The sequence below is a fragment of the Anopheles coluzzii genome, chromosome 2 (assembly GCF_943734685.1).
Source record: "Anopheles coluzzii chromosome 2, AcolN3, whole genome shotgun sequence".
NCBI classification, from domain to species: Eukaryota; Metazoa; Arthropoda; class Insecta; order Diptera; family Culicidae; genus Anopheles; species Anopheles coluzzii.
In genome coordinates, this window is record NC_064670.1 from 38448489 (window position 1) to 38476134 (window position 27646).

Genomic DNA, 27646 nt, shown 5'->3' on the forward strand with positions numbered 1-27646 from the left:
TCCACTCTCGATTAATGCAAAGTTTCGTAAATAATTTTGCGTTTCAACCGTCCTCTGGAACGTTCTGATACGGTCTTGCTTGCTGGAGCCCACGATACAACAAATTTTCTTTCCCCCACCGCATGATATTCGCTCCGGATGTGACGAGCCGTTTTCGGGCGAATTAGCTGTCAAAAGTGGACGGCTTTCGGGCAGATTTGCGCGAAACCCCTCTCGTTTCGAGCACATTTCGAGCAGAACGGGGTGCGGAGCGAGAGAAAGCAAAAGGGAGAAAATAAAATATGGCGAAAAATTCTACTGGCGGTCGAAGCACGGTAGCTCCGTATTGAAAAGCGATTTTCTATGGTAAAAAGTGATTGTACCCGTACCGAACGAGTGAAAAACGCATCGCGAATGCGGCTTGTTTGTTGCACGCATAGACAAAAATGCAGAATGCTGAACAATCCGGAGTGAAAAACCGGGAAAAAGTTGTAAAATCAGTGAATCAGCAGACTTCGTCGAAATCGCAGCTGCAGCAGAGGCAGCAGCCTCCATCATCATCGTCGTCGTCTTCGTTGTCTTCATCCGCATCAACATCAACGGAAGGAGAAGTGGCAAAGGCATTCGCATCAGCTTCCCTCGGTGGAGCACCCAAAACTTCGTCATCGCCACCATCGAAACCAGCGAACAATAGCAACAGCAGCAACAACAGCAGCACAATCGGTGGTGGCAGTAGCAGCAACAGCAGCAGCAGTAGTGGTGGTGGTGTCGGCAATAGTGGCAAGAGTGGTGTGAAAAGCAGTGGTGGTGGTGGTGGTGGAAGTGGTGCTGCTGGTGCTACTATCGTCGCCGACGTCGTTGTTGCTGGTGCGGTTACCACTTCCTCGACTGGTTCGCCGCCATCGTCATCATCATCGGCCTTGGGTGCAGGAAAGAATGTTGATGACGAAACGGGAACGGTCGTAGAAGCATCGACGCATCCCTTGCCAACGTCGGCGGAAGCGGAAGACAACGCTGTGTCCGGGGCGCTGGGCAGGCTCACGCTTGGTCCAGCCGGCACAGCGACCGGCGCTGTACGCTCCGCGGCCTCCGTCGGGGTCGAATCGGGTCGATCCCAACTGGACGGTGGCAGCGTGATTTGTAAAAACATTTCTAAAAATAATGGTAAAACAATGTCGTCAGCCCAGAGTTCCACAACGGCAACAAAGCCCTCTTCTGCACCATCGCACGCCCCAGGCGCTGCTGGACGAGATGGTAGCAGCGGCGGCAAGCAAACTAACACCAACAACAGCGATGGCGATGGGGGTAAAACCGCAGGAGGCGTAGGAGGAGGTACCGGAAATACGGCCGCAGCGTCGAAGCCGGCTACCGCCGCTGCAGGTGCGCCTCCTGGCCAGAGCGCTCACAACATCAACAGCAAACCATCAGCGACCAGCAACAGCTCGTCTCCCGCCAAGTCGGATACCGAGACCTTCTCCGAGATACAGCCTCGCGTGTCGGACTCGTCAGAGTCGGAAGAGGAATCGGTGTCGGAGGTAAATACTTCACTCTAATGCTAACTTTGTTATTGCAGGGAACACATTCCACGTGTTGTTTATTAGCGGTATCGATCCACTTCCATCATCGAATCATGAATATCTCTCTCCACATAATTTACCTCCGCTTTGGCACAACAACCTTAATTGGCTCTGCACTTTTCCTACCCCTTCGGTGATGGGCTCAGGGTAAAGTTATCATCAGTACCGCGTACAGGAACCACGAGGGGTATAGTTGGGATTTGATGATGTCCGACCTTGAAGGATCCGTTGCACCGATACCCTTAGACCATCGGATTGTTTTCTTATCTACTTTTAGACCGACGTTATTAGTGTTTCATCAAAATGTAGCTTTTGACTGCACTCTCAAACCAAGCCAACATATTTGTTTAGTGTTACATATCGCCCGTTTGTTCTGCGCATTATTATCCTAGAAAAAAAGCAAGCATTTCGTGTATGCTTGGTATTGTTTAAAATTGGGTATGCTTCAACGTTATTGGCTTTTTAAAATAATTGAAAAAAAAACCTCTTCCGTTTCATGATACAACTGAAGGCAAACGATTTCAACGTGAAGACACTATTTTATTCCTTGTATAGCTATGTTGGCTTCACATGACACATCAGTGTCGGTATAATGCAACATAATTGTACTTTTCTCATTGGTAGCACAATACGACACAACTGTTCTTTTCGCAACATTGTTGGGTGTCATCTCTGCTGACTAAACAACACCGGAAGTGTAAATGTGTTGGAAAACAGGAAAGAAGGCAGCAGCATTGTTCATATACGTTCGCCGGGGATATTCATTATTCTGCCATGTGCATACCGGAGCATGGATTATGCGTTCAGTCGTACGAACGCGGCAAGTTGCCGCGGGAAGAAGAAATGGAGCACAGAGACGGAAGAAGCTGATCCCTTGTGCCGTCCAGCATCCACAAAAGTGCGTTCTAGCGAAACCGGAAGCTAGAATGCTTTTCATTTTTACTTGCAATAGCAATTATCACACTTTGATGACGGGTCGTCTAGGTGTTGAAACAATATGTTAGAGCAAATCAGTTCTAAGTTATCCGAATACTCTGGCTATTGTTGGTCATCAAAGCCAGCCCATCGATCACACCCTTAACCCCAAATAGATAGGATGCGGTGTTTGTCATCCGGAGTCGAGCAGTCCTCCACGCTTTTTCCATCTTTTTTTGTACATTCTATCTAGTCAGCCGTGGTGTGAGCTCTGTCGGTTGCGTGCTATCCAGCAAATGGGTGGTGGTTTTGCATGGGATGCAGAGCCTGCAGCGCACCGACCCGGGGAATGGGGAGATCCGGCAGTCGTCATCGGGCCCAGAAGCTGCTGGTAAAAAAAAAGATATATACGGGCCAGCAATTTACGGCAGTAGTGTGTAGCGACCGCGTAGTGTGCGTAATGGCAGCTGTGTGCGCCGCACGTGTATGCGTGCGTGTGTGTATGTGTGTGTATATGCGCGAGAGCGAATCAGGCAAAGCAAACTAACACAGTGACAGTGCGGTCACTGTGGCAGAAGGTGCGCGAGTGTGCGTGTGCATGTGTCACGGGTAAAAGTGGCAGCAGCAGGAAAAAGGAACAGTCGCGACCGTTCGTTCGTCGAATTGGGTGTCGGAACGTTTTTCAGTGTGCGGGTAGCAAAATCTTTTTTCGGCCCCAAAACTAGTTTAGTCTGCTGACAGTGCCGTAAAGGAAAAGTGGGAAGTGCGTGCGTGCATACGGCTGTGTGTGCGCGTACATGGTGTGGTACGTCGACGACGACGACGACGACGGTTTGACTGCAGAGAAAGATGCTGATGATCGAAGTAGTAGAATGTGTGACGAAGGCCTCATGATGGCGAGCATGGAAGAAGTGATGAAAAGGTTAAAAGATTGTGCCCTAATCGACGATGAGGAGGAAGAGGAGGACGACGAAGAAGTGGATGAAGAAGACGAAGAAGAAGAAGAGGAGGAGGAGGAAGTGAATGTTGGGAAATCGGAGCTAAATTCGCGGAACGTCGTTGTTCTCGGCCAGCAGCAGCAGCGTGCGTTGGAAGTCAGAATGCTCGTAAGTGTCATTGAATGTGTGTTCTTGAATGCAAAATTCCCCGTACGCGATGTGTAATGGCGTTGTGAAAAAATGCTTGCCGAAAATCATGGCCGAAATGGAGCGGTGCGAAAATATAAGCTGCAGTGTGGAAGGGGAATTTCCGCAACATGCGGATCACCGTGTGGTGTTGTGCGGAGCAGACAGTGGCCCGAAAAGATGGGATGGGTTGTCAAAATTAAGAAGAAAAAAAAGGTACATCCTCCACCAACACACCGTCACCGCGTGTGTGTGAATCAGCAGCAGCAGTACACGACAGTACTGGAATAGTTTTTGCAAGTGTGTATTGGTGTGTACGTGTGTGGGAATTGAGTGATTTTTTTTAATTGAAGTTTCATCCAGTTTTTTGTTCTTGATTGCCGCCTTCGTGCTCTTTTACTTCCTTCGATCAACTGAACCGTGGAATTCTTCGCTACATCTTGTTCTTGTTAGTGTGCGTTTGCTGCAATCCGGGAGCTTGTCGTAACGAAAAGTCATGTGAAAACTGTGAGAATCCAACGGCCCAATTGTGATAGAACCCTTTTTTGTTAAACTGTCAGCGGACTAGAAAAAAAGAACGTGGGTTACGTGATTCGGGCGGAGCACTTTCATTGTTCCTGTCTTCTGTGTATAGCGAGTGTGCCCGGTTGAAAGACAAAAAGAGTTCAGAAGGTTTGTGGAGAGAGAAAAAAAAATCGGCAGACATGACATGACATTACTTCCAAGTTCTGCTCTGGTGCTGGCGCTGCTGCCCCTTTCATGGCAGCCGTAGTGTGCTGCGGGCAAGTAGGTGTACCGGATCGAACCACTACATCGAATAGCGGTCCCCGGCAATGGATTGTGTGTGCATGGGTGGTAGTGTACGTGCGCCGTGGAGCACCATACCACTGCACGACGAAGGAATATAGTATTAATAGTGCACTCGAGCGAGTGCGATAGAGAGGAGAGCGAGAAAGAGACTGTGAGGTAGGGAGAAAACGTGAAAGTGCTGCTGTGTGCGCTGCCTACATAACTTTTGCCTAAACTCTTCGAAACTCTTTTTTGGATGCACTTTTCAAACGCGATTTCTAAAACAGTTTTAGTGTGCTTTATCAGAGAGGAAGAGCTCATGTAGCAAAATGTACCATGTACACAAAGAAACGCGCATCCCTAACCTTACTTTGCAATCGCGACCGTAATAGGGATAAAGAGAAGGGATGGTTCATAGGCGCCTCGTCCGTCACTGTTTCAACCGTGAGCATAGCTCTAAAAAATCAATTCCCTGTGCCTGGGCAGAATGGGCCCACAATCATATTCGCACAATTTCATCACAATAATTGCATTTGCACATCCGCTGGACAAAATCTCGCAATCGTGTGTTAAGCTGATTGGTGGTTGGTTGGTAAAAAAGAGCAACGGAAATATGGCACACACAGCACACAGTATGTTTCTCTATGTGTGTGTGTGTTCCACATTCCGCAAAGTCGCAGTCGATGCGGCAAGGCGATTGTATGGGTGGGCGCATTTGGGTACGTGTGTGTGTGTGTGTTGGTGAAAGCACACTCCTATCGTACGGGTGCTGGCTGCCGTTGCCGTCGCCACTCTATAGGGGAAAGCGGGGCAAAATGGGCATGTTAAGCAGTTTACTGAATATCCCTTTGAATATGCCACAAAACTCAATTTTTCTTTCATTATTGTATGCCTCCACCATTTATCTATGGATTAAAATTGCCACATAGAACGAAAACAACTTAAATAGATGAAAATAATGTAAAATAAAAGTTGATGTTTTACGAGAAGCTTTTTTGACACGCGGGGTAAAATGGGCATAACCCCGGGGCAAAATGGGCATATGTAAACAAACTGTGAAACGTCAAAACACTGGGGCAAAATGGGCCACAACAACTGCGCTTAGGTAATGGTCTATGCTTATGCGCACGTTTCGTGAAATGTATTTTCGTTCTATCTTTTGTTTTGCTGGTCAGGAAAGCCCTTCAAATTCTTCCAAAAATATGTTATCAAAATTAAAACAGTTTTTACACGTTTAAATCTACAAAACTGAATCTTTTGAAGCTGTGCCTGTTATCATTATTGAGGCGACAAATACAACACCATAGCCTCACCAAGCGCCGTATGTCAAAAGCATCTGCCCATTTTGCCCCATGCGTAACTGCCCATTTTGCCCCACGTGAAGCATTTTTGTATTTTTTTATATATTAGTAAAAATACGCATTAAATCGCCTTGATTTCTTCAGACAAATTGTAAAGAAATATCATATCTTTAAAAACATATCATGTAAAACATCAACACATCCCTGTGACAATGGTTTAAGCTTATTTTTGAAGTGGCAAAAATTATATCAATATGCTACTAAACCTTATTTTGCATTTTTCTTGGTTATTTATTATGTAAGGGTTATGATACTTACATGGTGTTCATAGAACACTCTAATGAATACATTTTGAGCATTGGAAAGTATTTTTGTAGTCAAATAATGCTTAAATAGAGGGTGCCCATTTTGCCCCACATGCCCATTTTGCCCCGCTTTCCCCTACCATTGGAGACGTTTCAACGGAACGGCGGCGATCCAAGAAGACGACGCAACGTTTCTTTGCAGTATTTTTTTTTTGCTTTCACGATGTGTGTGGCAGAGCACACGGTTTAGCCTTCGCCGCACACGCAACACACACATACGCACATATGTCGCTCTATCTCACTCACGCACAAGCGTTGCCGCAATTTGTTTTCCTTTCCTGGCTGACGGCTGCTGCTGCTGCTGCTTCTGTTGCGGCTACGGTGGGATCGATTTCTCTAAAGCGTTTTTAATGTGGAATGCATTTTTCGCGTATTTCAACAATTGATTCGCAGAAAATCGATGCTCCTTGCTGCTACAGCAACAAATGCGCATATCAGAGAACAAAAATGGCAAGCGTTGTGAAATTCAAATGCTTAAAAAAGGGGGTCCACCAGCGTGTTAGGAGACGCAGTTTGATACGCCCTTTTGTTTATTTGAATAGTTAAACAATAGTTACCGTGTTTCATTTAGCCTGCTGTTGGTAACATGGTTTGCATACAGGTTGTTTAGCTGTTTATTCGGCATAACTAATGTACTTCGTGATCTGTGGTTTTATTTTATTAGTTCTCTTACACAGCAAGCCGGCCTCTGTGGCCACTTCTTTGGTAAAGCAAAGCGAAAAAGGGAACAATTTTTTTTTCACTTTTTAGGAAACCTGAAACAAAAGAAAATGCGACACTTATCTTGTTGTAGCATATATAAGGAAGCGATACACCGTTTCCATTGATTCGCAACGCACCGCCAGGGCCCGGGACAGGTGACATTTGTTTAGTACAAATACCATCCAACAGATGGCGCTAGCCGGCAATGCGTGTATTCATCCGTCAAGCAAGAATGGGAAGAGTGTGATTAAGCTGATCACACTACTCGTAGTAGTGGTCAATATTGCCGTACTGTCACACTAAGAATCACAAAGGTTAACAAATAGGAATTGAATTGAATTTATCGGTTGCGGAAGCACGTGGCCGGCGTCTCTTGCTGCATCGTACGGGATAGATCGCGCGGATAAAGGGTCGTGTAACAGACAATCCTGGGCCTTTCATCGACGGTACTACTAGTTTTTTTAAGTACTCCTACAGTCTTGCTGGTCTAAGCATTCCAAACATCACTTTTTATTGTAGGATAAATTGAATGTTGACTTGGGCGTTGCCGGAAGATACCGTGCGAATATTCGGGATACTTTGCTACCATTTCGTTCGTATTTAATTGTTTGCTACAAATATGAGTTATAATAATGACATTTATTTCTTTTAATCCGTTTAAACTAGCAATACAAAGTACACCTTCAAATAGTGGTGCTTACAACGACCCGGCGTTGTGCGGTTTGATTGGTGCGAAGCTATCAAATCAACCCATCCCACCGCCGACAGAATGTTTTTGAATTGACCGTCCGTGCCGTCGCTTGGGACAACATTTGCAATTATGATTAAAGCACCAGGGCGTGTAGAAGATAGAAGAAATCAAGAAGCCCGTCGCTGGTAGTAGTGGTAGTAAAGCTCACTGGTCATGATCCGGTAGCAGATGGTAATTGGGGCCATAAGAAGGAAGGGACCGCTGGCTGTTGATGGTGTGTGTACGTTGGTTGGCGTAGGGTGTCAAAGAAATTGACGGTTTACACAAGGCGGGTGGGAGAGAGGAGAGAGGGGGAGGGGGGGGGGGTATTAATTCCACCGTTTATCGCCGTGTTTTCGTGTTCTTCTGATGGCGATTCGATGGACTTCATTCGTGACACGAACGGGGTCGATAGCGACCATCAGTAGTGTAAAGTTCAAGCAAAAATCGACAAATTATTTGCTGTTGTAAGCAAAATCCACTTAAACAGAAAATCTAAAAAATTTGAAAAAAAAACATTAAACAATTAAAATTTACTTTGGTTCAAGTATAAAACGATTGCGGTTTAGCCTTGTTGGCATATTCCCTTTTTGTCCCATTCCTAGTGATCGTGTTTCAACGATTAATATATTCACTACTTTATGCCATTCAAACAGCTAAATGGGAGTCTCAAATGCACTCACGCATACACTTACCTAACACCTATTAGCAATTTTTAGGTAGAGAATAGAGGTCAATGCACTTAAATCGCTAACGTAGGGCACTAAATCCTCCACGAGTACATTTGAAAAGTTGGTGCAAACACTGTCCCACTGATGAAAGGGCAGCTTGTGTGTTCAATGCTTAAGGGAAATATTATGCAAAAGCATAAATGATAGTTCTTTTTATCAATTATTGTACGCCATTTGTATATAGTAATATTAGCATGATACATTTGTGAAACAAACCAATAGGATTTGTCCTTTTCAAACACGCAACGTATGTCCAAGAAGACTTTTTTTTTAAACTGTTTCCAAAAGCGATTCCTCAAAGCCAGAGCCGCCAGGTAACACAAATATATGATCCCTTCCTGTCTGGTCGCGATTAGCCAGTGTCTGTTTTAATGTCAGTGCAGTGATTTAAATTTAGAGAATTACGGCATTTCCCTCTCAGCTCTGTGCTGTGTGCCGGTGTGCTGCCATTAGAGCAAACGCACACACCGCACCAGCAGAGAGACAGAACTGCACAGCAAAGTTACCTTAAACATTGACCGAAACAGTGTCACTAAAGGTATGGGATGAAACTAGATCGTAGTCTCGTTACGGCGGATCAGCCAGACAGTTAAAAGTGTTAAATTCGGCATCCAACAACTTCCCCCTTGCAAACGATCTTTGCACTCGCGTACCTTTTTATAACATGTTTATTTACAGTGCAGTGTTTATTTTTTATTCGGATTATAGGGTTGGAGCTGTGGGTAGTGTAGAATATGTCGTGCACATCGAAATGAATGCTGTAGCTTTTTCTTTCATGTATATATTTTTTACTGATTTTTTTTTTGGATATAGATTTTTCTTGAAACGAACTGAAACATGATTCGATCGATGGGACGTAAGGGTCTGCAATGTCTTAAATTAATAAGTGTGAATGATCTTAAAATTCTTGTTCCTATAATTTTCTGCCATAAGCGAACTTTTAAGAAAAAGTTCAAAAAATAACTCTGCTGTCTGTTTTTAAGTTCGTAAATCTTATAGTTTGCGTTATGTTTGCCCTGTTTTATCTTCCTTTTTATTTCACCTCTTAGATTTTGCTGGCTTGCCTATGTCTAAGGCCAGATCTGCTGGTAAGTGTTGTTGCTTGTGTTGAATGCGGTCTCCACCCTGTCCCAAGAGGCCTGCGCGTTCTCTCTGTGTGTGTGTTTGCGTGTGGGTGTGTTTACTTGTGCGCGTTTTATTCCCATAGCTTGATGTCATGCTTTTGTTTTTTTTTTCATCAGTTTAATGTGGTTTTCCTTTTTTCAACTGTGTTCCTCACTCGATAGTACCTTCCGTGAGCTAAATTCTTAACCAAAAATTGTTAAATTTCAATACCATAAACTGTTTTACTCACACCATGTAACGACCACGTTTTGCCATGAATAAGGAGAATTAGTTTTGTTTCGTGTTTTATCCTAGAAAAAGCTTAATAGAAATTATTATGCGTTTTTGTTAACTTGTGTTTGAACAATTATTAATATTACTAAACAAAGTATGCTACAGCACATGTTAAAGATAATAACTTTTGATCGTTGCTTAAATTGATAACTTGCTAAGACCCACTCACAACCAACAACACCATCCAGCCGATCTTATGCCTTTCGACGCATCATCCAGCAAAAGAAGGGCCAGAACTAGTAACGAATCCCAACAGTTGATAAAATAGTCACAGAGATATTTTTTTTTCAGAAATACTTTTTTTCATTATAACATAGACTGTCGGAATATTTTCTTCGTTATTTTCACTTTTTTTTTCGAAAGAAATAATTTTGAACTGGCCGGCGACAACGCATGGCTGTTCTTTGTGATGAATAATGAAATAAAAATATTCAATTTTTGCTCCACTACTTTCCACCAACTAGGCGAGCAAGTTGGGAAAGTATTGTACATTTCTTTAACAACCATTTACTATTACACATTTTTGTCGTGAAAGATAATTTTAGCGAATTGTTCTGCAAATAAAAGAGAGGCTGCTGCAACGCTTACGAAGGCTTCAAATATATGTGTCATATATTTTTGACTTTAACGAATGCGTTTGAAACATTTTGTCTGCTACGAATCGTTCAAAATAAACAATACGGCTTACCCTTAATTTGTTTTGTAATTCCTTTGACAGGTTGACGACTTCGCACTAGATCAGCAATCGATCGAAATTCCGGAAACGGAATGTTCCGACAGCTGCGAGAATGATGTCGATATGGATGAGTCGGACAGTTGCGACAACGATGCCGACGATAATGAAGATTCCGACGGTACGCATGAGTCAATCGCGTGGCATTCACTGTGTTGATCGATTAATATACTGATTTGTTCTGTTCTTTCTTGAATGCTCGACCACAACAGAAGAGGACGAAGATGACGATGACATGGTTCATAGTACGGTACCCGGAAAGTTTCTCTTAGAGAACGATGACGATACCGACCATGAACGAGGTAGGTTTGGTTGGTAGCACACTTGTGAAAGAGTGTTATATTTATTTAATAACAAACTAATACTAAATAACGTGTCTTTGCATTTTCCTACCAATTTTGATCATCCAGACGAAGCAGCGCATGCATTGACGCGAATGAAATCCAGCGATGGCAGTCCAAGGGATAAGAAGTAAGTGTAAAATGTTCTTCAGTAAAGGTTCCTTAGTAGCAACACCTTGTTGCAAATAACTAACTCCGCTAATGCTGTTTTACGTCCCGTTTTCATTTTATTATAGTTTGCTATCGCGTTCGCTGATTGCGGCCTGCACTGATAACGACGTAAACACTGTCCGGCGACTGCTTGTCGAGGGAAATTCGCTGAACGAAGCGACCGAAGAGGGCGATTCTTTGCTATCGTTGGCGTGTTCCGCCGGCTACTACGAACTGGCCCAGGTATGTTTGAGTGGCCCCCAGTGTAGCAGTGTTGCAATATGATACTTATGTTCGATCTCCTGGTTCTGCTCTCTCCAAATTCCCAGGTACTGCTGGCAATGTCTGCACAGGTTGATGATCGTGGCCAAAAGAACGACTGCACACCGTTGATGGAAGCTGCGTCGGCTGGTCACGTTGATATCATTGAGCTGTTGTTCAAGCACGGTGCAGACGTGAATGCGCAGTCTTCCACCGGCAACACACCACTCATGTACGCCTGTGCCGGGGGTCACGAGAAAGCGGTGAAGTTGTTGTTGGATCATGGTGCCAAGGTAGAGGACCATAACGAAAATGGTCACACCCCGCTGATGGAAGCCGCCTCCGCTGGTCATGTTGGAGTGGCTAAGGTATGTGTCCCTCCGCTCATCCGCTCATAGTTTGATGACCCGATAATCAAACAGCGCTTGTCAGTTTTATCGTACCCGTTCCAAATGATTAAACCCGAGAACAGAACTCTCATGCGTTACACAACTGTGCTGCCTTGCTTGTGGTCATACCAATTACAATGAACAATGATTTGATTTTCTGATGTGCTCCGCATTATTGAGTCGCTAGCCTTTGCTCGATTCTAAGGTCGAGCAAGTTGGCAAAATTGTACCATTTATTTAGTTGATAGTTCGATAACCATCTGCATGGTGTGCACTTTTGTTTCAGAGTAATGATTTTTATTTGATCTTATCTGATGGATTTAACATTCGATGTTACAGTGCAACAAGAAATATGCACTCACTTTACTTATGATTGCAAATTCTTGCTGGCAGTTGGTACAGCGCAAAACATTCACCAAGAAACAATGTGGTTCTCTTCGCAGATCCTGCTGGAACATGGTGCCGGAATTAACACCCATTCGAATGAGTTTAAGGAGAGTGCACTGACCCTCGCCTGCTACAAGGGTCATCTAGATATGGTGCGCTACCTTCTGGAGGCTGGGGCAGATCAGGAGCATAAGACCGACGAAATGCACACGGCTCTGATGGAAGCTTCCATGGATGGGCACGTGGAAGTAGCGCGGCTGCTGCTGGACTCGGGGGCACAGGTCAATATGCCGACGGACTCATTCGAATCTCCGCTCACGCTCGCAGCGTGTGGCGGACATGTCGATCTGGCCATGCTGCTAATCGATCGCGGAGCCAACATCGAGGAAGTGAACGATGAAGGCTACACTCCGCTGATGGAAGCCGCACGTGAGGGTCATGAGGAAATGGTGGCATTATTGCTACAACAGAGTAAGTATTATATTCTTACAAATATTATTATGCTTCTTACAAATATTATTATTATTTCTTGTACCTTTTTTTCTCGAGTCTCTCGGAGTTACACAGCATTCGATTCGATTATGGTTTACAATTTATCTCCCTCTCTCTCTCTCTCTCTCTTACCAGATGCGCAGATCAATGCTCAAACTGAAGAAACTCAGGAGACGGCTCTTACGCTAGCGTGCTGCGGAGGCTTCATCGAAGTGGCCGAGTATCTCATCAAGAATGGTGCAGATATCGAGCTCGGTGCATCGACGCCGCTAATGGAAGCTGCCCAGGAGGGTCACATCGATCTGGTGCGCTTTCTGCTGCAGCACGGTGCAAACGTACACGCCCAGACGCAGACGGGCGATACCGCGCTGACGTACGCGTGCGAGAACGGCCATACGGAAGTGGCGGACATCCTGCTGAATTACGGTGCCGAGCTGGAGCACGAATCCGAGGGTGGCCGCACGCCGCTAATGAAAGCCTGTCGGGCCGGTCACTGGTGCATTGTGAAGTTCCTGATTGAAAGGGGAGCGGATGTGAATCGCCACACCACCAACAACGACCACACGCCACTATCGCTCGCTTGCACCGGCGGCCACCAGAATGTGGTGGAACTGCTGCTGAAGAACGGTGCAGATCCGTTCCATCGGCTGAAGGACAGCAGCACCATGCTGATCGAAGCGGCGAAGGGTGGCCACATAGGAGTGGTTCAGCTGCTGCTCGATTTTCCTCACTCATTGATGAACGCTAATGCTGCCCAGCAGCAGAACATACTCAGCAGCGGTCAGATGCAGCAACTGCAGCAACAGCAGCAGGTGCACCAGCAACAGTTGCAGCAGCAACATCAGCAGGCGGCACAGCAGTTGATCATTACGCAGAACCACCAACAGCAGCATCAACTGCAGCAAGCTCAACAGCAGCAGCAGCAGCAGCAGCAGCAACAACAGCAGCAGCAACAGCAGCAACAGCAACAGCAGCAACAGCAACTGCTAGCGGGTCCACCCGGGCTGCGCGAGGTTCCTGAAGCAATCCGAGTAAGCAACAAACAGATTTTCCAACTGCCAAGCAAGGAAATGCTCGAACAGCAGCAGCAGGTGCAAGCGCAGGGACAACCGCAACAGCAGTCTCAGCAGGCAACGCTGCAGCAGCAGCAGCAGTTGCAGCAACACCAGCAATTGCTTGCCAACAGCCATCAGCTGATCAATCAGGCAAACATGCTGCTGGACAGCAGCGGCAACGATACTTCCGTACTGGCACAACATCTGCTGGAAATTCAGGACTCTTCAATATCGAAGGACAGCTTTTTCGAGGATTTGCGCAATGGCTTTCGCACGCGGGCCCGCCGCATGAACACCGTACCGGCGGGGTCTGCTACCTCCTCGGCAATACCACCCGTTGCTGGACAGCAACAGCAGCAACACGATCAGGCCGCTGTCGCGCAGCAACAGTTGATACAATACTTGCACCAACATCAGCAGCAGGCGCAGCAGCTGCAAGCAGCGCAGCCAATTATTTTGCAAGGCAACAACGTCGTTACCCAGCAGCAGCAGCAGCAGCAGCAGCAGATGGTCGGTAACAACAACAATGCGGCCGGGTTGAGCGGTGGAAACAAGCAGCAGCGTAGCTTGCTGCGCAAAAAACAACAGCAACCGACAGTAGCACTGCCTTCGCCGTTCGAGGCAAACCTTACCAGTTCCGAGGCACAGCAGGTGAGGAGCGAACCCATTGGGGAGGATAACAAGGGCAACTGCAGTGCTGGTGTGAGCAACGTTTCGCCGCTGCAGCAACAACCACCACCCCGCGTGAGCAATGTGGCGATGCGATCTGATTATGAACAGTATCAGAAGCAGATGAACGAGATCCAGTTCCAGAAGGTAATTGTTTTTCATTGGTTTGATGGTTTTCATGTTTGTGCTAGAGCTTAGTATGGTGCTGTACCCTCTGCTAGCTTAGTCTACGTAACAGTTTGGACATCCTAGATGTGGCCATTGATTGTGATTCTGATTGTAATTTTATTGCAGAAGGCGAAAATACAATTCATCAGTGATGCTAAAGGTCCACCATCGACTCTTTTGCCACCAACGGAAACATACATCAATCTAGGCACACCCGTTCAAGGTAGGCTATACCAAAAAATAGCGAAATGAGTTGGAAGCGGATGTAATGTTTTCGATGGGTGTACGGTATGAAATTGATCTCTTATTTTTGTTCTGCTCCAGCTGGTAAAACATCAATCGACGGCAACAGTGGGCTTCTCTTTGGTACGCCATTGCAAACCAACTTGCCTCAATCGCAACAGCAGCATCTTCAGCTAGCAACAATAGCTGCTAATGCCGCTGGCGCTTCGGTTGTATCCACCGGCACTTCCGTCAGTCCGGCCACCGGAGGGACCAGCAGCGGTACACTCTTGACCGGCCCTTCGGAAGTGTCACAAAGCACTGCCATCAGCGATCGTCCAAAGGTTAAGCCCGTGTCGAAGAAAGATGCCAAGAATAATCGCAAAACGGCGGCAGCAGCAGCCGCGGCGGCAGCGGCAGCTGTAGCAACTGCCACGGCCTCCGTACAGCACACTCTTGCACAGCAGCCGCAGCAATCATTTTTCAGGCCGCTGGCGGGTAATAACTCGTCCGGCGGTAGTGGCAATTCCACCAGTGTCCTACAGCAGAACCCGATGGTGTCAATTTATAACAACTTGGTAAGAACTTCATGTACTTCAAAAACTCTCCTTGTTCCCAGATGGAACACAATTATGCATCCGGATGTGTGTGTTAACTAAAATGTCACCGTTGTTTATTTGTTTGTTTAGTCCTCTGTGATTCCAAGTTCCGAAGCGAATGTGCAAATGTTGCAACAATCGATGGCGAACTTGAATCTGCAGTCACAGTCATCCATAACGCCATCCACCATGCAGTCAGCACCAATGCCATCAAGTGCAAAACCGAGCGAAAAGAAGACGCTCGTGAATGCAGGAGAGGAGCTGAAGAAGAGCGACTCGGATGGGGCTAATGACGCCGAAACGTTGGCAACTGCCAACGCCGGGAGTGAAAGTGGCAGCATGGTTACTACGCCATCCGCTAACCCGTCGGTTATCACGAGCACCGCAGCAGCAGCAAAGCGTACATCGGGCGGCCAGAACGACGATGCTGGCAAAGGTCGATCGGCCGAGCAATTGTCTGCGGCATCCTCCGCGCAAGAGGAGCGCCAGTTAAGTTCGAGCAACTTACCGGCCGACGGTAGCGGAGCAGCGGACAAAGATGCAAATGCAACCGGCACGGCTACTACACCCAGCACAGCAAACGCCGAGGGTGCTAGTGATAGTGCGAGCAGCAGCAGCAGCAGCACGGGCGAAAGTGGCTCCACCGGCAGCGTTAACAGTAGTACCGTCGCAAGCAGCAGCCACTCTACGACGAGCACAACCAGCACCGATGGTAGCAGCGTGCCGGCTGGCGAAGCTGGCGCTGGTGGCGACGGCGAAGGTAGCACTACCAGCAGTGGCAGCATCAGTGCCGCCAGCAGTACCAGCAACAGCAGTGCCAGCAGTAGCGACAGCAGCACGACTACCAGCGGCAGCTGCGACAATAACACCACTGCCCAAGGCGGAGATGGAAGCACCGGTGCAGGTAAGTGGCGAAAGCGTCACCCACACACACAGACACATTATCAAAGTCATTCTAATTTTCGAAACAAACAAACAAAACCGGTGCAGGTAATGCCAATGGTGAAGAAGAAGAAGAAGAAGAAGAAGAAGGAGGCACCGGCAGTGGTGGTAACGGCGGAACGATGGCCAGCCTCGATCCGGACAACCATTTCAACCTTTTTGCGATGGTCGATCGTAAGTTGATGCTCAAGCTCGCGCATCGCTTGCTCTGCGATACGTCCAAATCGCCGTCGGAAACGCCACCGCTGAGTAGCAGCTGCCCAGGGTCCAACCTGGACCCTCCCGCCTCCCCCCCGCCAGCGATGATGAACAATGCCGGTAGTGTACCGAACACCAAGAGTGGGTGGGGGTGGAGAATGGACAATAGTAGTACACGCGCAGCGCTTGATACGAATTGTCGCCCACCTTTCCCCCAGATCATGCACATTAGTCCTGTCCAACTGGACTATTTGCGTTCGATGGTGTGCATGACCAAACAGTTGAGGCTGATTGTGTTTCGTTCTCTCTCTCTCTCTCTTCCCTTATTGCAGATATTGAGTACTCAGAGCTGTCGCGCATCATCTGCAGTTTCAGTCGCTCGGACATACTGCCTGCCCCCGAATTTGTGCAAGTGCATCAGCATATGCAAAACATCATTCAGCATAAGGGTGGTAGCAATGTAAGTACTGAACGAACTGGTCGCAATTGTTGCTTCCCCCTTGCAGGTGTTTTTTTTCTTCCGCTGCTGGGTTTTAACTAACGCATCGTGCCCATTATTTCTACTGTTGCAGCCTATCAAACTCGGCGATTCGACCGACGGCCACCAGTATGCCGAGGAAGGCGAGGAACACCTTCCGATGTTTAACATCGAGGAATCTGAGGCAGACGGCATGACCGAGTGTGTTGGCGGAATGTATCCAGCGCTGGACGAAACGCTGGAAACGTTCCACGGGGAGGACGGAACGGCCACGCAAGCGCACGGTTCGCGGGAATCGATGTACAACTACGAATGGGTGGACAGCATTGACGATGTGATCCATGTGCTGAATGGCTGCCCAGAAATTCCAATGGCATTGCATGTAAGTACTATAACGAGTCTGTGAGGAAAAATGACACTGGCGGGGTTGTTAGCACATACACATATACCCTACTTTTTACCACAACAGGATATGGCTGCCAACTTCGGGTGTCAGGATATCGACATGTATGCAAATCTGATCGGATTAAATTCGTTCTGCAAGACACGCTGGGCGGGCAACCAGAACCAGCTTACGTCTGGTACGTCGTCTCCAGCCGAGGAGGACGGTAGCGCGGTTGCCCTTACCGATGAGCAGTGTGCGTATCGCCAAGGCCAAGCTGCCGCCAGCCAACTGCTGACGTTTGATCCGCAACAATTTTCAATGGATCAGATACAGCTGCTGAATCAAATACACCAGGTACGTACCGAGGTAGGCACCGCTTATGTGTTAAGTGCAATGTTTAATAATTTAATTCATCTTTATCACAGGCATCCGCCTCCGGATCCGTATTACATCATCCGCAAGCGAGCAGCGGTGCCGACGGGCAGCAACCAAAGCTTGTGTTTAATGTCGACGCAGATAAAGCCTCGCAAGTGCATTTGCTATTTCAACTGCCGACTCTGCAATCTCAGCAGCAGCAGCAACAACAGCAGCAGCAGCAGCAGCAGCAACAGCAGCAAATCGCGCAAGATCAGCAGCATGATCATATGACCATGCTTCCGAACAGTGGCCAACAGCAGTCGCAAGGCCAGCAACAGTCACTATCACTGCAACAAGCGACTGGCCAGCAGCAGCAACAACAGCAGCAGCAGCAGCAGTGTAACATTGCCACAATGCAACCGCATGCCGCTGCAGCAGCAGCCGCAGCAGCAATTCAGCACGCGCAGCTACAGCAGCAATTGCATGCGCAGGGAATGGTCGCTGCCGGTCATTCCGGTTCCGTCACGTTGCAGCAACATCAACAGCAGCAGCGACAGCAAATGCAGCATCTACAGTCCCAGGCCCAGGGACAGCAGGTACAACATTTGCAGTCGCAGCAGCAGCAGCAGCAACAACAGACACAGCAACAACAGCACTGTTTGCAGCACGCCCAAATGCAGGTCTCCACTCAAACATCCCAACAGCAGCAGCAGCAGCAAGTCGCATCCACCAGAGGCGAAGAGGAGATGCCCCCGCTGGTGAGGACGCAACACTTTGCGCTGATGGATAACAATCAGTCGGCGAATGCTGTCGCTGGCGGTGGCAAAATGGCCGGTGCCGGTGGTGGCAAAAAGGGAGAAAAGAATCGCAAAGAGAAAAACCGTGTCGCCGTCCCGGCAGTTCGCCAGGCACCGGCCGGACAGCAGAGTGCTGGCGGCAGTGGACAGCTGCAAAACTATCAATACGACACCACTGCCGGCAACGGGCGTTCGGTTGGAGGAGGGATGGACATACCGCCACCGAGTGGGGCCCTTCAGCCCTTCCACGCGGGTAATGGTATATTGCCCCCGCAGGGTGGATCGGTGGTATCGGAGCGTACGATTGATGTGGATTCCGAAACGGATTCGAACCACGACACCGCGCTAACGCTCGCCTGTGCCGGTGGTCATGAGGATATGGTGGAACTGTTGATTACCCGCGGTGCCAACATTGAGCACAAGGATAAGAAGGGCTTCACCCCGTTAATATTGGCTGCCACTGCCGGGCACGAGAAGGTAGTGGTTACGTTGCTGCGCAACGGGGCAGAGATTGAGGCACAGTCGGAGCGAACGAAGGACACTCCACTCTCGCTGGCATGTTCCGGTGGTCGGTACGAGGTGGTCGAGCTGCTGCTTAGCATGAACGCTAACCGCGAGCATCGCAATGTATCCGACTACACGCCACTCAGCTTAGCTGCTAGCGGTGGCTACGTGAACATCATCAAGTTGCTGCTCCAGCACGGCGCCGAGATTAATTCGCGAACCGGAAGCAAACTCGGCATTTCACCGCTCATGCTAGCGGCAATGAATGGACATGTGGCCGCCGTAAAGCTGCTGCTTGACATGGGTTCGGACATAAACGCGCAGATCGAAACCAACCGCAATACCGCGCTTACGCTGGCCTGTTTCCAAGGACGGCACGAAGTGGTAAGCCTTCTGCTGGATCGCAAGGCCAACGTCGAGCACCGTGCCAAGACCGGCCTTACCCCCCTGATGGAGGCGGCTTCCGGTGGATACATCGATGTCGGTCGGGTGCTGCTGGACAAGGGAGCCGACGTCAATGCGGCGCCGGTCCCATCATCCCGCGATACAGCACTTACCATCGCTGCGGACAAGGGACATCTGAAGTTTGTCGAGCTACTGCTGTCCCGCGGTGCTTTGGTGGAGGTGAAGAACAAGAAGGGCAACTCCCCGCTCTGGCTCGCCGCCAACGGTGGCCATTTGGGTGTGGTGGAGCTGCTCTGCAGCGCCGGCGGAGACATTGATTCGCAGGACAACCGGAAGGTGTCCTGCCTGATGGCTGCCTTCCGGAAGGGCCACACGAAGGTGGTGAAATGGATGGTGGGCCAGGTAACGCAGTTCCCGTCCGACCAGGAGATGACGCGCTACATCAATACGATCAGCGAGCAGGAACTGCTGGAAAAGTGTCACGACTGTGTGAAGGTGATCCGCGCCGCCAAGGATCAGCAGGCCACGAAGGCCAACATCAACGCGTCGATCCTGCTGAAGGAGCTTGATCTCGAGCGGTCTCGCGAGGAAAGCCGCAAGGCGGCTGCTGCCAAACGGCGCGAGAGGAAGAAGCGCCGTCGGGCGGAAAAGCGGGAACAGCAGCGCAAGCTAGAGATGGGCGAGGAGGGTGCAGCGGGCGACGGGAACGACGACGACGACGAGGAGGAGGAAGCCGATGACGATAAGGAGGAGGAAGAGGAGGAGGAGGACGTCGACAGTGAGCACGACGAGGACGAGCTGCTTCTTTCAGCTGTGATGCAACAGCAAGCGTCTGGCGGTAATAAAAATAAAAACCGCGGTTCCAACCACACTGCCGCCCAGTCGCACGGTGGCAAGCAACAGCAACAACAGCAGCAGCAGCAGCCGCTGAATAGTCGTGAGAAAGAGAAGGAAGGCAAGGGCAAAGATAAGGAAAAGGAGAAGCACAAGGACACGGACAGGGAGAAAGGAAAGGAATCCAATCAAACTGCATCCTCTTCCGCTTCGTCCGGTGGCAGCAATCAGCGCCAGCAGCAACAGGGTGCGAATGGGCAGCTGTACCAATACCGACCGATGTCGATACCGTACCAGGTGCAGGAGGAAGGTGATTCCGGCATCGATGCCAACAGTTTGGGTTCATGCTCCAGCTCGGAGGTAAAGTCGTCCTCGAACAGCAACGCCCTGGAGCAGAAGAAAAACAACAAGAAACGCAAACAGCAGCAGCAACAGCAGCAACAGCAGGCACAAACAGCACGCGGTGCCATTGCGTCTACCAATGCGGCCGGTGCTGCAAGAGCGGCGAAGGCAGCAGCGGTTGCCAACGCTACCGGTGGAGGTAAGTCGTCCAACAATGCGCATCAGCAAAGCAGCAGTAACAGCAACAACAGCAACAACAGCAACAACACCAACAACAGTCGTCAATCCAAGAGCCCGGAAAGTGGTTCGGCAGCAGCGTCTAACGGCAACACTGTGGTGCAGGATAAAAACTCAAAGGAAAAGAATCGGCGTCAGCAGGAGAAAGAACAGCAGCAGCAGCAGCAGCAGCAGCAGCAGCAGCAATACAGTGGAGGACGGGACAAGCGCGAAAAAACGACGGAGAAGGAAAATGTCGCTCCGAAGGACCACGAGCGGTCGGGTGGAATGGCAGCGAGCACGAAAAACGAAAGCAAAAAATCCTCTTCCAACGATCATCATCATCAGCAGGCGGGCAGTGCGGGAGGTGGAGCGATGCACCACCAGTCTCACCAGAGCAGCAGTGCGGCTGGTAATCGCAAATCCATCATCGTCTTTGGGTCCGGCAATCGGCACACTGCCGAACAGGGTGATGACACTAGCGGTGGTGCTAATTTCTACAACACCACCAACGCTGGCGGAAAGAAAACGCACGGCAACAAAAGCAGCTTCTACAACACGGAGGACCATGGTCATCATAGTAAACTATCCTCCGCAAGTCCGATGAAGCAACACCAGCAGCAGGCGGCGTCCAGTGGCACTTCTGCCTCGCAGCAGCAGAGCGCAAATAGTTCGCAATCCAACTCGGCGGGCGGCGCCAAGCGTGAGGAGGGCTGGAAGGAAGTCGTTCGCAAGAGCTCTGTGCAGCAGGGTAGCGGCAGCGGTAGCAGTGGTACGGGAGGAGGCAGCAGTGGCGGGGGCGGTGGTTCTTCCTCCTCGCTAATGGAATGTCGCAAGGTGCAGGTGCCAGTGCATGCCATTTCGCGTGTAATAGGGCGGGCGGGAAGCAATATCAATGCCATCCGCGCTGCCACCGGCGCCCACATCGAGGTAGAAAAGCAGGGCAAGAGCCAGGGTGATCGCTCCATCACCATCAAGGGATCGCAAGATGCGACCAAGCAGGCGCACTCGCTGATCGTTACCCTCATCAAGGATCCCGACGTGGACATACTGACCATGCTGCCAAAGCATAACTCGAGCTCGAGCAGTTCGACAGCGAAGGGAGGATACGGAACTGCTTCGTCGTCTGCTGCCGGTGGCGGATCTGCATCTTCGGCTGGCCAGCACGCAGCAGGGACATCTGGTGGTATTGGGTCTTCGTCGTCGTCGTCTACCACACCGGCACAGCAGTCACCAGTGATCGTGCCAGCGGCCATCATACCAACAAATGGTGCTGCACCGACCATGTCTGCTATAGTGGCATCAGGGGGTGTGGCGGCCGCAGCAGCAGCAGCAGCAGCGGCAGCGGCAGCAGCGGCGGCAGCAGCCGCCGCCGCCGCCGCCGCCACAAACAACAATTCGACGGCCTCTGCCAAGGGTGCAAAGAATGTGTTCAGCTCTTCGAACAAAGCGGCGAGCGGTAGTGCCGCCAATGTCGTTGCTGGTGGAGCCACGGGAGCCAGTGCAGGAGCCACCACCGCTGGGCCAGTTAACACTAAAACTCCGTCCAGCCAAGGTTCCGCACCGTCAAACGCAAGCGCACGGCCGACGGCGGCCAAGAATCTGTTCCTATCTTCTGCCGCAGCCGCTTCGCAGCAACAGCCGTCCCGCGGGTTGGCGGCAGCCGGCAGCAACAATGCCGGTGTGACTAGTGGCAGTGTGCCATATGCCGTGGCTGCTTCCACTGGACAGGGCAAAGATTCCAAGCGGCAGCCGACCACTGCACAAACATCACAACAGCATTCGTCTGCTGTACCGTCGGCAAACGGTGGTAGCACCGTTGCGAAGGGATCGCTCCACCAGTCAGCAACAGGCGGCACGGGTGGTTCCGGTGCTGCAACATCAGCTCCGTTCGGAAGCTCGGGAATGAAGGCCAAGAACGGTAACATCAACAACAAGGCATCAGTTGCTTCCAACTCGGCTGTACCACAGGCTGGTGGTACAAACGTTGGTGGCAACGCTGCCGGCGCGACGGCTGGTGCACCAGGAGTGGCGGCAGGATCGTTTGCCAAACTGGTCGCATCCGACGGTGGAAATGCGGTGAGCAATACTAGCCAGAAAAAGAACTTCCCCAATGCCGGTGGTTCCATCGGCAGTGGCTCGAATTCCGTCGTCGGATCGCAGGGACAGCAACAGCAGCAGCAGCAGGTGCAACAGCCACCAGTTGGTGTGATTGGAGGGCGAGCATCGGCACAAGTGCAGCAATCGCCGGCTAAAAGTACCGGTGGAGGAGCACCTGGTGGAACACTACCAGCACCATTTGGCAGCAGTGCTGCCAATTCAATCGGTGGTGGTGGAGTATCCCCGATTGGTTCGCACTTAAATGCATCTACTTCGCTACAGTCTGCTGGAGGAAGCGTTGGAGGAGCTGCTGGGCAGCAGAAGATATCGACGTTTATTCCTCCCATCGCAACCAGCGGACCAGGGCCAACGATTGTGGAGGCTTCCGCCGTACCGCCGATACCACCTATCAGCGTACCAAACACGGCCAATCCGCTGGCAGCACCGGGCAGTGGTCGATCGATAACCCCGATCGGGCAACCACCATCCTCGTCGGCAGCGTCCTCATCCGCACCTACATCCGTTTCGATCGTTTCGTCGTCCGCATCGTCGACGGTAACGTCGGTGACTGGGCCGATCGGAAGTCGCAGCGTCACTACGCCATCGCCTTTGCTGCAACAGCAAGGCTCCTCTACCACCTCGCCAACCATTGGTCAGCTGCACTCGAAGATGCAACCCATCGGACAGCAGCAGCAGCAGCAGCTTGCTCCATCGCCTCCACCGTCGAACGTGTATTCGCTGTTCAATTATCCCTTTACCAACAGCCAGTGGGGTGTGGGCTCAAACGCGACCGCCAATAATGTGGCCGATGTTGGCAAACCCCCACTGTACGGTGGCCACCAGCATCAGCAGCAGCATCAGCACCTGTCGCATGGAAATATGCCACCCCACCATCATCAGCACCAGCACCACCAGCATGCTGGTGGTGTAGGTGGTGCAGGTAGTGGTGTGTTGGGCACCTTCATGGAAAATCCGCCAACGCTGCAGGTATGTGTATTTTAAGCCGTGTGTAAAAAAGCTCTCTAAAACAGAATTTCAATAAATTAAAAAAAAAAAAACGACAATCATTTCCCTTGCCTCTTTCATAGGTTGACGCATCAAAGGCGCCAGGATATCGCGGAAACGCCATCTCGTCGCCGGTTAGCTCGAAAGCCTCGAGCAATGCTACCACACCGCCAGCCTCTAGCATGTCCTCGCATCAGCATCAACATCAGCCCCAACCGTCTTTACACCCGGTGGTGCAGCTGCCCAACGGTGGAGGTCCAATGCATCTCCATCACCATCCGCCGCAGCCTCACTCGCACCAGCAGCAACAGTCGCTAGGACTGGGCCATATGCTGAGTGGGGCAAATAGCGGCAGCAACAGCACGTCGCCACTTGCCGGCCTGGGCGGTCCACAGCAACAGCCACCGTCGTCGGTGGTCGTCTCGAGGGACTCGGGCGTGTCGAACATGGTCGGCGGGGCACACTCCGTCTCGTCGGCATCATCGTCAATGTCGTCATCCAGCTCGGGCGGGGGACAGCATCAGCATCAGCCATCATCCTACCAGTCAGCCAATGAGCCGCCAAACGTGGGCATGAAACCGACACCGCCGCCACCATCAATGCACGGGGGTGGCAACAGTGCGCAGGGCAATGGGCAAGGCGCTCCCGGCGGAGGCCTGGGCATGCTGCGCTCGATGATGAATCTTTCCTCCCACATGCGCCACCCCGTTGGGGGTAATGGGCCGCCGGACTACCTGGGTGGAGGAAATGCTGGCGGTCGCGATCATTCGGCCGGTCTAGCGCCGCAGCAGCAGCCACCGGTAGGAAGCTCCCGCCCGCCGCCGTCGATGTTCGACAATGTCGGAGGTCTTGGCGGTAGCGGTGGCGGTGGTCCACCCGATTCACTGCAATCTTCCTACCAGCCACAGCTTGGCCTGGGTGGCAACGGCAATACCGGCCTGCCGCCCATCTCCCGACTGAATCCGAAAGCGTCCGCGTTTTCGGGTGGAATCGGCCCGTCAGTCATGCCGCCATCGCAGCACCAGCCGGGCAAGATGAACCTGTCCAACAACCATCAGCCGTACGGTGGTGGTGGTGGTGGTAGCAATGCGGGTGGCGCAGGCACCGGAATGTTCCACGCCCCGCCGCCAATCGGTATGGGCGGTGGAAAGTATCCGTCGATGTCATCGTACAGCCTGGCGCCGGGACGACCGAACAGCCAGCAGCAGCACGGTGGTGGCGGATCCGGTGCAGGTGGCAACGGTGGACCGCCTCCGGTTGGAGGCATGCATCACCGCGGTGCCGCAGGAGGAGGTGGCAGCAATTGGTTTTCGTCCGACTTGAGCCACCTGCAGCGAGACAACCTGATGGGCATGGAAAATGGGCTGGCGATGGCATTGAATGCAGCTGGCGGTTCGCCGAACATATCGCCGAACAACAACAACGCGCCGCATGCCATAAACGGTGGCGTTGGGGGACTTGTGCCTCAGCACCAGCAACAACAGCAGCAGCAACAACAACAGCAACAGCAATCGATGATGGAAGATGCACGAAAGCTGCCGCGTGCCATCGGTACCGAGCGGGCCTGGAAGTTCGGCGGAAATGGTAACGTCGGTCTCGTTGGCAGCGGCGCTGGAGCCGGCGGAGCAAGTGCGGGCGGTGGCAACAATGGCGCAAACATGTACAATGCTGGCATGGTAACGGCATACGTCGGGCTGGATGGACCGGATCTGATGAACGGTGGAGCATCGCCAGCGGCAATGGCGGCGGCGGCGGCGGCAGCAGCGGCTGCTGCATCCGGCAATCAACCGTGGATGAGCATGGATAAGAATCAGTTCATGGGCAGCGGTGGTGGACTGGGCGGATCGCAGCAGCAGCAGCATCAGCAGCAGCAACCGCCCCTTCCCTGGCTAACGGCGGCGGGAATGAACAGACAGTACATGGACGACATTCATCTACCGGATCATTTCCAGGTAACATTAACCGCACTCCTAACCGCATCGCCTGCTGTGATATCGGTAAACAATGTTTTGTTTTGGTTTCTCTCTTTTACAGCAGCTTCAAATGGATTACCATGGTAACATTGGTGGTTCTGGACCCAGCGGGCCGAATCCACCTAACATGAACTTCATGCAGTATCCGTTCACACCATCCAACGATATGGCGGGAGCGGCAGAGCTGCGTCCACCATGGGAACATGAGAAGCACGTAAGTTCCTCCCTCCGCACAAACAATTAAAGCAAAGTTGTGTTGAACCATCATTCTGACGTACTTTTCTTTGCGGATTTGCAGGGCGGCTGGTCGCAAAAATGGTCCGGACACTAGATGCGCGAATGATCGGCTGGCTGGCGGCTGACCGCGTGACGAGGCTAGTTGAGATGTCGAAAACCAGTTGTAATAATATACAATACCATAACTACCACTTGCTTCAACCAACTGCAGCGATTAGAAAAGGGAATAGAAAGAATAAGTGGGTGAAGGAAAGTCATAGAAAACCAGCTAGTAGAGTGTATCAAGTTTTTGGTAAGTTGGCCTCTCGCACTGCGCGGTGTTGATAGTTGATTCTGCCCATATTCTCCGTTGCGTGCCGCTTGCCTGTCTCAAAGATGGGATGGGGTGGTGTTGATGCATCGATACAACAACACAATCACAACTACACACACGCATAACACACACTATCCTCTGGTCAGAGACCCCGTTCGCATGCCTGCGGTTATATATGCTACAACTAGAGTGTCAATGCTGCTAAACAGATGTTTCAAATCGCTAGTACTGCTGACGTTAACACGTATAATCATACAATTCCTCTATAAAATCAGTAAAGCAAATTGCGCATCAGATCGCGCACACAAATATGAAGTAGTACTGAGGGGCAGCAACTGCTGCACTCAAGGGTGTGCCCCAAAGCAACACCGATTATTAGTTTTCAGTCGTTTTTGAATGTACGCTTATTATGGTACAGTTTATAGCGAAGGCAACACACTAATGTTCATTTACAGTGTATAGGTAAACGACACTATGTGCACCATCTCGTTCTCGGTAATGGAATATAAGAATATATGTCAAGATTGTACTTTTGTGCCTAGTTTTGTTTTTGTTTTTTTGTTTCTTTCTTACGCCCGATGTCACTTCAGAGAGGGGATCATCGCTCTGAGCATGCCGAAACGAACGCTATGAAAGAGAATGACCGAATTGACAAAAGAAAGATTTACCGTTCGCGGGACAGGTTACGGTGTAGAGGAGCTCTTTATACATACACACCATAATTTTTGAGTTACAATGTTTGCATACAAAGTGTGTTTGATCACCTTGAGCAGTGCGACAACGACACTACCGCGCAATCCCTCAAACAGCAGAAGCACCACCGGAACGGGGTCTAATCGAACGGTTCAGTTTGGAGGCTAGTGCCGTTAACCCGTGACGCGATATAGGGCCATTATCGAGCCACACAAAGTCTAACGTATAGTATAAAAAGGATAAAACATACCACTACTATAACACCTACTAGCGTAATATCTACTTCTACTCCGTTACTACTATCCACTTATAAGCTACTCTTTGGATGATGCTACCCGCAAATAAACACACGCATATGAAATTAACAAAAGCGAAAACATGCAAATGATTCACAGAAAGAGGAAGAAACAAACAGTATAATTCACTCACTCACCACTCAAACACTTAAAGCCATACGCTGCTGCTACCCAAGCTTAATGAAAAATTATTGACTGGTAAAGGATATGTGGAAGCTTAACTAAAAATAGAACAAACAAAACACACGGAACTAACGGCTACCACCGGGTTCATCCGCGCCCGAGTGTTAATCGGTGGTGGCTCAACGTAGTTTTGAATATCTATTGTGCATTCAAATACGAAGGGCAGGTTTGAATTTTAGGATTTAGCGTTTAGATAAAGCAAAATCTACTCAACCAACCAATAGTTTGTTCTTTCTCCCTATGCGCTACACGCGATCGATAATGGTGGAGATCATCGCGCGCGCAGCACCCATCGGTAATTGGATTAGTTT

At 50.2% G+C, this 27646-nt stretch overlaps 1 protein-coding gene across 6 annotated transcripts; it reads left to right on the plus strand.

The window, feature by feature from the left end:
* Positions 1–231: 231 nt before the first annotated feature.
* Positions 232–27610, plus strand: LOC120953791 (ankyrin repeat and KH domain-containing protein mask). Of its 6 annotated transcripts, none has more exons than XM_040374046.2 (20): positions 232–1514; positions 9263–9301; positions 10330–10465; positions 10557–10646; positions 10755–10815; positions 10922–11078; positions 11165–11464; positions 11929–12343; positions 12500–14235; positions 14383–14479; positions 14581–15056; positions 15168–15981; positions 16068–16337; positions 16550–16677; positions 16790–17077; positions 17165–17434; positions 17506–23622; positions 23724–25592; positions 25675–25827; positions 25912–27610. In XM_040374046.2, exons 1-20 carry the CDS (start codon positions 426–428, stop codon positions 25942–25944), a joined length of 14538 nt encoding a protein of 4845 aa, XP_040229980.2. In that variant the 5' UTR covers positions 232–425; the 3' UTR covers positions 25945–27610. The 6 variants fall into 6 exon arrangements, with proteins under 6 accessions (XP_040229980.2, XP_049461565.1, XP_049461566.1 ...); XM_049605608.1 differs by having other exon boundaries at positions 25678–25827; XM_040374048.2 differs by lacking the exon at positions 232–1514 and adding an exon at positions 2715–3577.
* The last annotated feature ends 36 nt before the right edge of the window (positions 27611–27646 follow it).

Excerpts from the sequence above, each read along its gene's own strand:
- LOC120953791 (XM_040374046.2), top strand. The coding sequence starts at position 426 with ATGCAGAATGCTGAACAATCCGGAGTGAAAAACCGGGAAAAAGTTGTA. Across the intron at positions 11,079-11,164 it reads GCTACTACGAACTGGCCCAG|GTACTGCTGGCAATGTCTGC; the intron begins GTATGTTTGAGT and ends CCAAATTCCCAG. Across the intron at positions 17,435-17,505 it reads TGCTGAATCAAATACACCAG|GCATCCGCCTCCGGATCCGT; the intron begins GTACGTACCGAG and ends TCTTTATCACAG.